This window comes from Erpetoichthys calabaricus, chromosome 4 (genome assembly GCF_900747795.2).
Source record: "Erpetoichthys calabaricus chromosome 4, fErpCal1.3, whole genome shotgun sequence".
Classification (NCBI taxonomy): Eukaryota; Metazoa; Chordata; class Cladistia; order Polypteriformes; family Polypteridae; genus Erpetoichthys; species Erpetoichthys calabaricus.
Window position 1 is genome coordinate 287,862,211 of NC_041397.2, and position 14,250 is coordinate 287,876,460.

General features: G+C 39.1%; 1 protein-coding gene across 2 annotated transcripts in view; it reads right to left on the reverse strand.

Moving 5' to 3' along the window:
- The window catches only part of LOC114650934 (glycogenin-1), a 57,692-nt gene that overhangs the window by 35,336 nt on the left and 8,106 nt on the right, over positions 1–14,250 (reverse strand). For both annotated transcript variants that reach the window (XM_028800879.2, XM_028800878.2), the window contains exons 3-4: positions 7,124–7,298; positions 5,587–5,749 (exon numbers count right to left, since the gene is read on the reverse strand). In XM_028800879.2, coding sequence (XP_028656712.1) covers positions 5,587–5,749; positions 7,124–7,298 — 338 coding nt within the window. The remainder of the gene's footprint in view (positions 1–5,586; positions 5,750–7,123; positions 7,299–14,250) is intronic.

Here is a 14,250-nt window from a genome sequence, read left to right on the forward strand (position 1 = left end):
GTTTGGAGTCCCAATGTTGTACTCTTGGATGGGAAGACAGAAATGAGGTGAAGTACCTGTGGTAATGGGAAGAGGATTGTGTGTATGTCTGCTGAGACTGCGTTGGTTTGGAAACGTTGCTTTGCAGATGTTGCATTGTAAGACTTGTGAAAGAGTTTTGTTGTGTTTAGTCAGACAATCCTGTGTAGTGAACTTTTTATTGCATTTCTGGCACTCATATAGTTGTTGGGAAGAATGCCTATTCTTGAGTTGAGCAAGTGAGGTTCGCGTTTGAAAAATTTTGGTGCAGGAATCGCACTGGAAGAATGTGTTACTGGAATGGGAGTCAGGTCATTTTTCAGCGGAGTGAATTTTTGTGTGTTTGTGAAGATAGTTCTGCATTGTGAAACGTTTTGTGCAAGTGTGACAATGAAACAACTTGTCGTTGCAGTGAATTTTGTTGTGTTTGGCAAGGCTGGGTTTTGTTTTGAAAGGTTTACTACAAATGTCGCAGAGGAAGGTTGTACCAGTAGACGAAACTGTAGTGTTTTGTGGAAGAGAAGAATGACTGAGGACTGATGTGTTGGTGTTATCAGACATTATATGCTGCTGTGGAAACATGATCAGAATCGGTAGGAGGGTTTTATAGTGGCCATTGTCCAGTTGTCCCAAGTACAGAAGGTAAATGAAGAGAGTATTTCCAGAATTGTAAATGCAACGCAGGATGTTGGGGTCGTGTTTGAAGTAAATGACAATGGTAGCATGGAGAATCTCTGAAAGAGCTTGAATTTCAGCTTCACCACCCACCATAAACTCCAGATGTTGCCATGTATTGATAGTACTCCTGACTTGTTGTGATAACTCGATTTGCATTGGAAAGAACAACAGGAAGAACGTCTCCAAATCTGTCCCAATGTGATGCAACGAAATCTACTGCCCTATGTCATAGTGAGAGTGAATTGCCTTCGTCAACCGTTTGTGTCAAGAAATAACCCTCTGATAGGAACAGGCAGTTGCCAGATCCCGGAATAGAGAGGATGTTGTACAAAAACCCGTCGACAGAGAAGATACTGTTGTTCATTTTATAACAAAGGCTTAGGAAACAACCGTTGCAGTATAACGAAAATAGCAAGGTGTATGGGAGGCCGCAGGCAGCGTGGGGAAGGGTTTGGAAGAGGATGAATAGGAATCGAGAAATGCCGTGTCGGCTGCGTGTGGGCGGGACCAGTTTTGAAGTGGAAGCAGGACGACCCAGAAGAGAAATATATATAAGAGATAATGCTATTATCCAATCAGTTCACTAGCTGGATTTGCAACCCGCATGCATAAAAAAAATCACATTTTTACTTGAAAGGTACATTATCTGACCATAATTAGAATGTTATGAGCACTTCCACCAAGCACATAACGCTGATCCCTGTGGACTCACTCACATTGCAGCCATGCCACATGGCTAATTGCTCATGCTGGCCAAAAGTCAGCAAGTTAAAACAAACCTTAAAGGATCCCGACCCTCTCCACAGCCCCCAGATCAGAAAACATGAATCCATGTGAAATAATAACAAATGGTTTCTTAATATTTACAAGGCATTATTGCCTTCTTAATGGAAGAAAAAAGTTTCCTCCAAACGTGACGCCTCGCATTCACACCAAAGAGTTCAATCTTTGTCTCATCAGACCAGAGAATTTTCTTTCTCATGGTCTGAGAGTCCTTCAGGTGCCTTTTGGCAAACTCCAGGTGGGCTGCCATGTGCCTTTTACTAAGGAGTGGCTTCCGTCTAGCCACTCTACCATACAGGCCTGATTGGTGGATTGCTGCAGAGATGGTTGTCCTTCTGGAAGGTTCTCCTCTCTCCACAGAGGACCTCTGGAGCTCTGACAGAGTGACCATCGGGTTCTTGGTCACCTCCCTGACTAAGGCCCTTCTCCCCCGATCACTCAGTTTAGATGGCCGGCCAGCTCTAGGAAGAGTCCTGGTGGTTTTGAACTTCTTCCACTTACGGATGATGGAGGCCACTGTGCACATTGGGACCTTCAAAGCAGCAGACATTTTTCTGTAACCTTCCCCAGATTTGTGCCTTGAGACAATCCTGTCTCGGAGGTCTACAGACAATTCCTTTGACTTCATGCTTGATTTTTGCTCTGACATGAACTGTCAACTGTGGGACCTTATATAGACAGGTGTGTGCCTTTCCAAATCATGTCCAATCAACTGAATTTACCACAGGTGGACTCCAATTAAGCTGCAGAAACATCTCAAGGATGATCAGGGGAAACAGGATGCACCTGAGCTCAATTTTGAGCCTCATGGCAAAGGCTGTGAATACTTATGTACATGTGATTTCTCCATTTTTTTATTTTTAATAAATTTGCAAAAATCTCAAGTAAACTTTTTTCATGTTATCATTATGGGGTGTTGTGTGTAGAATTCTGAGGAAAAAAATGAATTTAATCCATTTTGGAATAAGGCTGTAACATAACAAAATGTGGAAAAAGTGATGCGCTGTGAATACTTTCCGGATGCACTGTATATATATACAGAAATGTAGACACACACGTAATTCTACATATTTTTGTGAGCATGATTGTTTTTGCTGTATGTAACTGTGCTATTTGTTTTACTATACAAGAAAAAGTTTAATTCACACTATTTTGTAAATGACTAACTCAGATGATTGCTTTAAAAAATGCTTAATCTGAAAATCCTTATAAGGGTTTAAAGCTTTGAGGGAATTGACCATTTTGTATTTTAACATATATTTCACATAAAAAAATATGTGGCAATAAAAACAGAAATTCAATTTGAGATCTTTTCAAAGTAGGTCTTCAATTTATTTTGTTTTAATAAACACAAAAATTCCACAACAGCTATCAAGAATAGAGATGTCAGCTAGTGAATACCAATATGCTGAAAACATAACTGTATTAGCTTTTTTTATCAGTACCATAGCTTGAAAGTTGGTACCACACTGATGAGTGACAGCAAGTATACGTATAACTTCAGAAGACACAATAATACATGATAAGAGTGAAATAAATGTACGTACATATGAAAATGGCTCATAGTGCTACAACACCACATTAACAAATCTCGAAAAGAACAGTTGAAGTCATGTCTAGAAATGCTTTGATCAATACATCCATTTTTAAGTTAGTAGAGATACAGATTCATGAGTGCTCTGAGAGTGAACGAGGTCGCCAATTAGATGCAAGGTATAATTATTTATAATTGTAGATAGTGATGTTAATCACTTTTTAATACTATGTCCTACACTGTCACAATAAATGAGCAGAGGCTTTTTATTCATTCTCTGATTGTTTGTCTACAGATATCCATTTCAGCATCCATCCAATTACAAATGCATCAAAGGACGTCTCTCTTGCAATATGACATGTAGTTTGTTAATAGACATGAATTTATTGCAATACGAAGTGCTTAAATTGGGCTGGTACCCCAGTTGAATACCGGTAGTGTTATCTAGCATATCGGCATGCATCATGCAACAAAGCCCCCATTTCTCACACACATTGGGCAAATGTTAAAGTATCGACAAGCTTGAAATTCGATGGGGAACCTCTCCATGTTTGAAACCACAAGGACCACACTCTTCAATACAATGTTGAAAGTATTAAGGCACTCAAAAATATAAGCAACCACTTTTCAAACGAATGTTAAAGCATTGCCACAGTAAAAACTTCATGGGGACCCAGTCCCACTCTTCAACTGAATCAGCTCCTTTGATTGAATGTAAAAGTATTTATACTCTTATAATTACTAGGGGACACCTCCCATCCCACTGTTTTTCGGCTGAATTAAATCAGACTTAAATGGAGAGTACCGGCACTTATGGATATCCAATTCAGACACTGGTAATATAGACAAAGCAGCAAACTGATTACACAAATGCTAAATTTGTATCAGTCATTTGATTTTTGAAGGTAAACTAATGTTCATTAGTATATCCCCTAACGTGATGAGTGTAGTATAAGCACATACAGTATATCATATACATTAGTGGCACATTGGCAAATGAAATGCAGTCTCTCAGTTACAATTAATTGAATACAAGTAATATCAGTCTAGTAAATTTCTAAGGGAATAACAAAGTCTGATCACTCATATAGGATGCTTTAAACACATCACAACAACGGATGCTTTTACAGAATTCTTGAGTAATAGATTAATGTAAAACTGACAAGTATGATTTTACATAGGAAGTGCTGAAGTTGGGACAAATGTAAAAGGGATTGATCTGCAAATTTAAAGCTGCAGAAGTCTAAAGGTTGAAAGATGAATCAGCTTGACTCATCCTCTATAAATTATTCTTTACTACCTAGTAATGCAAATATAAATCTTACATAGTAAATGTCAGAAACCTAACAAGGATTTTCAGACAAAACCCATTTTAAAATCATGTTGTTACAAACAAGTTTTAAAGAGTTTGTTTAAATGAAAATATCCTAAATTATTTTGGAATTTACAAATTCAACAGTACAGATATAATAATCCCGCCAGGTTCCATAATAGCTTCTACTCTATGGCTGTCTGGACTCTGAAGTCTGTGCTGGCCACCTCCACTCAGATTTGCTGCTAGTAGTTTAGTTATATGAAGTACATTCATTATATTTGTTAGTGCAGCTTTTTTTTTGTTGTTGCTTTTATCATGTATTTATTTATTACTACCTATTTCAAGTTATTACTATCAATTCTTGCAATGTGCTCCTGGGGAATGTTGTTTCGTACCACTATATGCTGCAATACTGTTTATGAATGGTATGACAATAAAGCCAATTGATGTGACTTGACTTGATATTTCAATTTTTATTTTTGGTATTGATTTTCAGTTTCAGGTGAAAAATGTCAGGGAATAAAATTAGGATGTTCATATAATATGATTAATCAGGTTGTATGTGATGATATGATTCCTTATAAAACCTATGCTGAACTCCCCCAGAGATTATAACCCCCCCTACCCACACTGGTTGTTACACTGGAAGAATTCCCATGTCTGTCACACATTAAATTCAAATTTTGCATTGTAATATGATATTTATGAATGCCAATACTAGTTTTCTTAAATGATAGCTGGACAACGACATGATGGATATACCACTCTTTTGAAATTGCTCTTACTATTAGTATTTATATATTTTTTATTCTTTTATAGAAAAATGCACAGCATTGTCCAATTAAATACAGGACCTACTTTAAACTAAAAAGGCAGTGAAAGAGATTTCCATTTCTGCCATGGTATCCTATCGAATTTCAATGGTATTGGTATTGAATACAAAAATTGTGGTATCACAACATCCCTAATCAAAAGTTATTCTGACGCATTCCGAAATTCTGTAGCTGACTCAAAAAGTGGGCAAGAAAAACTATCAACATAACTTTAAAGTGGTATTCTAAGTTGAAAAACTCATTAAAAGCAATTATTTTAATAAGCAGATAAATAAAAAAATATATATTTTTCAAATAAAAACATAATTTCAATGGTTGTGAGTAAACAAAGATGGGACACTCAATATGAAGCCAAAATTTCTTATCAATTTCTATTTCATTAGAATCAAAATATATTACATACTAACAGGCTTGCAATAACTTACCATCAAAGCTACCATGAACCCCTGCAAACTGCAAAAGTCTGCCGTATGTCTGTAACGATGGCCTAAAGACAAACACACCAGTGTTGAAGCAGTCAGGCCATCCAGGGTCTGGTGCTGCAGAAAACTCCTCTCTGTCAAAGAGCTCATCCACATTACATAGCACCTGGAAGAAAAGAGGAATAGTAAGTTTGATTGTAGGATATACTGTAGTCAAGTGATATGTTTATAATGTCTGAGTCCAAAATTGTAATATATTTATCAGTATTTTTCACCAAATACCAATTTTTATATTTTTGACAGTTTTAGAAGGTTGTCAAAATGTTGAGATTGCTTCAGATCTGTCACTCATACTACTGCTGAAACTGCTGGACACAATGTCCACATCAGCAACAAAATATTGGGGGATAATCTTCATGCTGCTGACCTCAGAGAAAGGTGACATCAGGTGTCCTCTGTTCACATCTCTCATTGGACCTGACCTTAACGCAGGACAGCACCATGCAACACATGGCTATTATAGTCACAACTGTTTGTCAAAACTAAGAAATGAATGCTGGTGTGCATGTGCTGTCATTGCTGCTCTTCTCTTCTGACCTTAAATTAACCCTATACAGCACTTTTGAGATACCCTGAATCACAACATCTGGAGATCTATCATCCTGTATTTAATATCCATATGTACTGTATTTGCCTTTTGTGGGAAGTCTATATGCTTTCTTTGTTTGAAAGTTTATCTATATACTCTGGTGTTTCTTCCATTTACGAAAGGTATGTACGATGCATTAACCGGTGACTCTAAATTGGCCTTTTGTGAGTGTGTGTGAGTGGACCCTTCAATGGACTGGCACTTTGTTCAAGGCTGTTATTTCCATTCTGCATAATGTTCCCAAATATTTACATGTTTGATTAATTTAACCAGTATGAGCAAGTATGAGTGCATGTAATATAGATTCCATACATGTGTGTTTAATCAAGTAGGTTTAGTCTCCTGGAACCACATTAAATATGGATAATGGAGAACAACAGAGAACAAATCTATACTTCACGTCAAAGTGAACAATATAAAAATGGTCAGTGTTCAAGCATGGGATCTGAAGCCACACAATCTATAAAATGGCGCTCACGCCTACTTTGTCACTGTGCTCCGAAGTTTGAACATATAAATGTAGTTTTTTACATGCAAATACAATTACTAATGTATCATAATCATAATGTATTTTAAAATAGTTTTAGCAAATAGTGTGGGCTTTTTACTTTTTACTGTCATAACAATTATGTCACATAAGATTACTAAAGAATCCTGATGTGAAAGAGCTGATTAATATACTCTAATATGCTGTGGTTTTGCATGCATCAGTTTCTAAAAGTGAAAACCCATTCCACAAAGGACACCCTCCAGCTGCCTCAAAACATAGCAAACCTATTAATAACTGCTGTCCTTTAGGGCATTTAAGAAACTCAACCCCAAGCTAACTAACTGCAGCAACAGCTGAAAAAGTGGCAAATAGATGGCATTTAACAAATTATATTCACTCACAAGGGTGTCAGCATCCAGGAAAACGCACTTGGAGTATTGAATAAGAGTCCAACACTGCAGTTTGGTGAAGGTTATTCCTAAGTCTGGTCGTTTCATCAATGCCAAATGTGCTGTGTCACCGCTGTCTAATCCATTCACCTCAATGACCTCATCAAAAACATTGTCCAGAACAGTCCTGGGATTAAGTAGGGAAGAAAAGAGAGCAGGCATTTTATAAGGCACTTTTGACAGCAAAACAAACATTCTAATACTGTACTACTAATAAAAAGGCCGCAAGCAAAATTAAAATATCTATTGCTGAGCACTCTGACACCTGACTTAAACATATTGCTTCTATGTATCAGCAGTTACATAAGTCAAATAATATAAGAAGCTCTAATATTATATTCTAGCTCTTTTTTTTCAAAATAGTATACCTGAAACATGTATTTTTTTTTTCTCTGGAAAACCCTGTACCATGGTCTCATTAATGTTATCCTCTGAAGTATCAAGGTTAAAAACAACAGAACTACAGTGCATCCGGAAAGTATTCACAGCGCATCACTTTTTCCACAATTTGTTATGTTACAGCCTTATTCCAAAATGGATTAAATTCATTTTTTTTCCTCAGAATACTACACACAACACCCCATAATGACAACATGAAAAACGTTTACTTGAGGTTTTTGCAAATTTATTAAAAATAAAAAAACTGAGAAATCACATGTACATAAGTATTCACAGCCTTTGCTAAATACTTTGTCGATGCACCTTTGGCAGCAATTACAGCCTCAAGTCTTTTTGAATATGATGCCACAAGCTTGGCACACCTATCCTTGGCCAGATTCGCACTTTTCTCTTTGCAGAACCTCTCAAGCTCCATCAGGTTGGATGGGAAGCATCGGTGCACAGCCATTTTAAGGTCTCTCCAGAGATGTTCATCCATCCATCCATCCATCCATCATCTCCCGCTTATCCGAGGTCGGGTCGCGGGGGCAGCAGCTTGAGCAGAGATGCCCAGACTTCTCTCTCCCCGGCCACTTCTTCTAGCTCTTCCGGGAGAATCCCAAGGCGTTCCCAGGCCAGTCGAGAGACAGAGTCCCTCCAGCGTGTCCTGGGTCTTCCCTGGGGCCTCCTCCCGGTTAGACGTGCCCGGAACACCTCACCAGGGAGGCGTCCAGGAGGCATCCTGATCAGATGCTAGAGCCACCTCATCTGACTCCTCTCGATGCGGAGGAGCAGCGGCTCCACTCTGAGTCCCTCCCGGATGACTGAGCTTCTCACCCTATCTTTAAGGGAAAGCCCAGACACCCTGCGGAGGAAACTCATTTCAGCCGCTTGTATTCGCGATCTCGTTCTTTCGGTCACTACCCATAGCTCATGACCATAGGTGAGGGTAGGAACATAGATCGACTGGTAAATTGAGAGCTTCGCCTTGCGGCTCAGCTCCTTTTTCACCGCGACAGACCGATGCATGCCGCACCGATCCGCCTGTCGATCTCACGCTCCATTCTTCCCTCACTCGTGAACAAGACCCCGAGATACTTGAACTCCTCCACTTGGGGCAGGATCTCGCTACCAACCCTGAGAGGGCACTCCACCCTTTTCCGGCTGAGGACCATGGTCTCGGATTTGGAGGTGCTGATTCTCATCCCAGCCGCTTCACACTCGGCTGCGAACCGATCCAGAGAGAGCTGAAGATCATGGCCTGATGAAGCAAACAGGACAACATCATCTGCAAAAATCAGTGACCCAATCCTGAGCCCACCAAACCGGACCCCCTCAACGCCCTGGCTGCGCCTAGAAATTCTGTCCATAAAAGTTATGAACAGAATCGGTGACAAAGGGCAGCCCTGGCAGAGTCCAACTCTCACTGGAAACGGGTTCGACTTACAGCCGGCAATGCAGACCAAGCTCTGGCACCGATCGTACAGGGACCGAACAGCCCTTATCAAGGGGGCCGGTACCCCATACTCTCGGAGTACCCCCGAGAGATGTTCAATCAGATTCAAGTCTGGGCTCTGGCTGGGCCACTCAAGGACATTCACAGAGTTGTCCTGAAGCCTCTCCTTTGATATCTTTGCTGTGTGCTTAGGGTCGTTGTCCTGCTGAAAGATGAACCGTCGCCCCAGTCTGAGGTCAAGAGCGCTCTGGAGCAGGTTTTCATCCAGGATGTCTCTGTACATTGCTGCAGTCATCTTTCCCTTTATCCTGACTAGTCTCCCAGTCCCTGCCGCTGAAAAACATCCCCACAGCATGATGCTGCCATCACCATGATTCACTGTAGGGATGGTATTGGCCTGGTGATGAGCGGGGCCTGGTTTCCTCCAAACGTGACGTCTGGCATTCACACCAAAGAGTTCAATCTTTGTCTCATCAGACCAGAGAATTTTCTTTCTCATGGTCTGAGAGTCCGTCAGGTGCCTTTTGGCAAACTGCAGGTGGGCTGCCATGTGCCTTTTACTAAGGAGTGGCTTCCATCTGGCCACTCTACCATACAGGCCTGATTGGTGGATTGCTGCAGAGATGGTTGTCCTTCTGGAAGGTTCTCCTCTCCCCACAGAGTACCTCTGGAGCTCTGACAGAGTGACCATCAGGTTTTTGGTCTCCTCCCTGACTAAGGCCCTTCTCCCCCGATCACTCAGTTTAGATGGCCGGCCAGCTCTAGGAAGAGTCCTGGTGGTTTTGAACTTCTTCCACTTACGGATGATGGAGGCCACTATGCTCATTGGGACCTTCAAAGCAGCAGAAATTTTTCTGTAACCTTCCCCAGATTTGTGCCTCGAGACAATCTTGTCTCGGAGATCTACAAACAGTTCCTTTGACTTCATGCTTGGTTTGTGCTCTGACATGAACTGTCAACTGTGGAACCATATATAGACAGGTGTGTGCCTTTCCAAATCATGTCCAGTCAACTGAATTTACCACAAGTGGACTCCAATTAAGCTGCAGAAACATCTCAAGGATGATCAGGGGAAACAGGATGCACCTGAGCTCAATTTTGAGCTTCATGGTAAAGGCTGTGAATACTTATGTACATGTGCTTTCTCAGTTTTTTTATTTTTAATAAATTTGCAAAAACCTCAAGTAAACTTTTTTCACGTTGTCATTATGGGGTGTTGTGTGTAGAATTCTGAGGGAAAAAATGAATTTAATCCATTTTAGAATAAGGCTGTAACATAACAAAATGTGGAAAAAGTGATGTGCTGTGAATACTTTCCGGATGCACTGTTTGTCTGGATTTTCTTTGGGTACTTCAGATCTCTCCTACAGCCAAATGAAGTGCAAGTACAGTTAACTGCCCTAGTATAAATGGGTGCTTGCAAAGTAAGCCCTGCAATGTGCTATCATCCCTTCCATATGTTCTAACTATCTGCAACCCTTAGATAAGGAGGGTGGCCTCAAACAAAAATTAATGAATTTACATAATTTTAGTGAGTATGGGGTTGTCGTGGCATGCTTCCTTGACTGCTAGTTGAGCATATTGACATCCCTTGAATCTCAGTCAGACTGGTCTGTGGCTTACTCCCACCAAATCAAACAGGTTTAATCTTGTCTTAAGTTACATGGCAGGCTTATGTATGTGCAAGAGCTGTCAACCAATGGGTCCTCACCTGAAGTAAATGCACATACAGTAGCACCTCTGGTTACAAACGTTTTCCGAACACACATAAATCGGGTTGCGTTCAAAACGTTTGCCAAACTTTTGCATCTGTTCACGACCACACGCTCTGGTGGCGAACAAAAACACTGGCGGCCAGTTTCCCTACGCGCATTTGTACGTGCCAATAATTTGCCATTCTCCATTTCCCATTTTCTTTTGTTTGCGTATACAGGGCCTAACAAAGCAGCTGATATTGCAAAAGGATTTATAATGTTAACCAAGCAGAGCCCTCAAGTGCTGGAAGAGGTGGGAAAAACTGTTGCTAGTGTGGTTGAACGAGAAGAAACTTGCAGGGGATAGCGAAAGTGAGGCGATCATATGCGAGAAAGCCAGGAAGATTCATGGTGGTTTGCTGAAAAAAAATCCTTCTTCGAGTGGTGAAGGTGAGGAATTTAAAGCCAGTAGAGGATGGTTTGAAAAGTTTTGCAAGAGAAGTGGCATTTCATTTTTTTCCCTGTGCTTAAAACTCGTTAAAAAAGTGTTTACAGCGAGCGGTTCGTAAGGGTCTAGTGCAAACTCTTACAATGTTAGTTTTCTCTGTTGTTCAAGGTTTTCTCAGTGTTATTCAATGTTTTTACATTTACGTAGTTTACTATGACACTGTGCATTCTATGGTATAATTAACTATTTTTGTGCTTAAAAAAATATATATAAATACATACAGTTCGTACAGTCTAGAACGGATTCATTGTATTTACATACAATCTTATGGGGAAATTACGTTCGGGTCGCGACCAAATCGGGTCGCGTCCAGAGTTTTGGAACGAATTTCGGTCATGACCAGAGGTACCACTGTAATAAGAATGACAGGAAAGAAGAAAAGTGGGTGTTCTGCCTTGCAGAAACTGAAAATAAGTTTTTCTGTCTGGTGCGTCATGTTTATTGGACCATAACAGTGTGAAAAAAGGAAAAAGAAAGGGCTGAGACTGTGGCTGAACTCACCATATCTGGAAAGAATTTCTACAGCCACCATCACTCTCAGCCAGAACGTTAATTGACTGTCAGAGTGTGGCGAGCTGATGATACTTTTGAAATCTTAAATTGTATTGAAAGGGGGCATCACAGAATCTCATAGTTTGTCATTGTCTGAATTTCCCTGTCATGTGATCTGAGATCCTTAAGGGAACGCAACCTAGCACCTGCAGTTGTTAAGTCTGGCATGCTTTCCAACTAGAAATAGTGCAATGTGCCACCAACTTAAGCCAAAATACTAATTAACTAATCAAGGTTGTTTATTAGTTGCAGAAAAGTAACAGTAAGAAATATGTATTTAATACTTCATATTTATTACTGTTTGCACAACACAGAAAAAAAGATATCCAAATGTTGAGTTCACATATCCTGTTTTTTTGTTCTTTACACAATAGAGAGTGTTTAAGACTTATCAGCAAAATCATAAGAGAATAAGGAAGTTTCCTGTTTTTCACAGTTAAAAAAACTTAGCAATTAGTTAAAAAGAAGAATTACATTATTACGAGGAATTTGTATTTAACTTCTACATTAGGCAGAGTACTCTACAATGTAAGTCACCTACCCAGACATCATTGTAAATGTGTGAATTGAGATTTTCCAGAAAGACATAACATCTCATTTATTTTTTGTTTGCTTTTCAAACTGTTACAATAAACAATTGCAACAGTAACAATAAACTGTAAACAATTAGATAAGAATCTATGCATTGGGGACCTAACAAGTAATTAATCTCTTATCTAATATTGACCATTTTGTCTTCAATATTAGAATTTGAAAAATTTCCTCTATCAAGTTGGAATCATAACACAACTGAAATCAGGATTAATAAGGTTATTTTCCTTGTGGTGAGATGCCTTTTCTATTAGGCGATCTCTTTCAAGAAAACAAAGAAATCCTTTATGTTAAAAAAGTTAATAACCTTGAAATTTGACCTCTTTTTAAGGAGCATATTTACAACTCCAAATAACAAGGATTTTCAAAAAGCAAAGTTTTCTAATGATTTGATGTTAAAAATATTAAATACATTTAAATATATTCTAAAACATGTAAACACCGATATTGTAAAACAATAAATACATACTGGTTTTAAGAATATGTATTAAGTTTTCTAAAAACCATTTGAAGGCTTGCATTTATAAGAACATTTTTTTTTTTTTGTTTTTCCATTTTCCAAAGCATCCTGCAAAATCTGTCATGTAAGTATTAAAAGACATAAAAAACACTTTTAATGCTACCGAGCACCTTAATGATGACTGGTGTGTTATCAATGTGAAGTGATGCAAGCCAGTGGTAAGGGTCCATCAGGACTGAAAAAAGAAACAGCTGGATATCCTCCGAGAAAATGACAGTGTCATAACGTGGGCAGCAGATCTCCTTTGTATTCAGTAGACCAGTATGGCAAAGCAAGAATTACTAGGGTGTTATATATCTTCAATGTATACTATATGCACTGAAAAGAGTTTAGAGAGAGGCACCAGCATATGTACTGTAAGAAAAAAGCAGTTTGAGTGGAAGTTCGCAATGTTCTCTCAGGACACTAGAGGGCAGATTGAATTATACCTGCAAGGGTTACCTGACCCTCTTTTAAAATATATGATGAGGCCAAACTGGGAACGAAACGGAAAGTAGCATAAGGTCCCAGAAGATGGCATAAGAAGGGAATGTATGAGAACCTTCTGTCCCTCTATCAGATTAGGCGGCTGAAGAACTGCCATGCAGATATCAGTTTTAATGGTAACTAAAGGTTCAGGGTGGAATAATATCCAGGAGTGGCTAAGTAGCAGCTCATGATCACCAGATGGGATTTAAAGCCACTTTGTTTCCAGAGAATGGAAGTATAAAATCTGGAGTAGATCTTGGGGTAAACCCAATTGGCAAGAGGAAGAAAACCTAAGATCAAAATATGTTATTTGAGAGGAAACAGCGAGAAAGAAGGAGTTGAGGTATTGGGGGCTTAGTGGATGGGAGGAAAAATGATGTAAGGTCATAATGGTAGAGCTTTATATGTATGGTTCAGAACCTGTGTAGGTAGGCACTGACTAGTACTGTACCTAAGCTTAGTTTACATTTCTTCATTTATATTTTGTGTTCTACCTATGGTCATCTCTCTCCTGTAGTTTTTGTAGTACTGTATTTAATATTTTCATGTGTACAGGTGGCTGCCATGAGAGTTTCCTTATATGGAATAAGTATAATGATTAACTAACTGTCAAAATGATTCTCATAAATAGAACATTTAATATTTAATGATGCAGACCCTAGTAATAATATTGTATTTAAATATGTGTTTCACTGTTTCATTTCTTACATGGCAGAATTTAAATACATTTTACATTCATGCTAGCTATTACAATGGATAGACAAGTTTGCACCTTTTGTTTTTTTCTTTTGACACTTTACTGTATTCCATTAATTAAACAACTGCAAATGTTACCTTAAATAAACAGGATAAACAAAACATAACATTCTTAAATATTCTTAATCTAACTGGGAGTGCAAGGCAACAAACAAC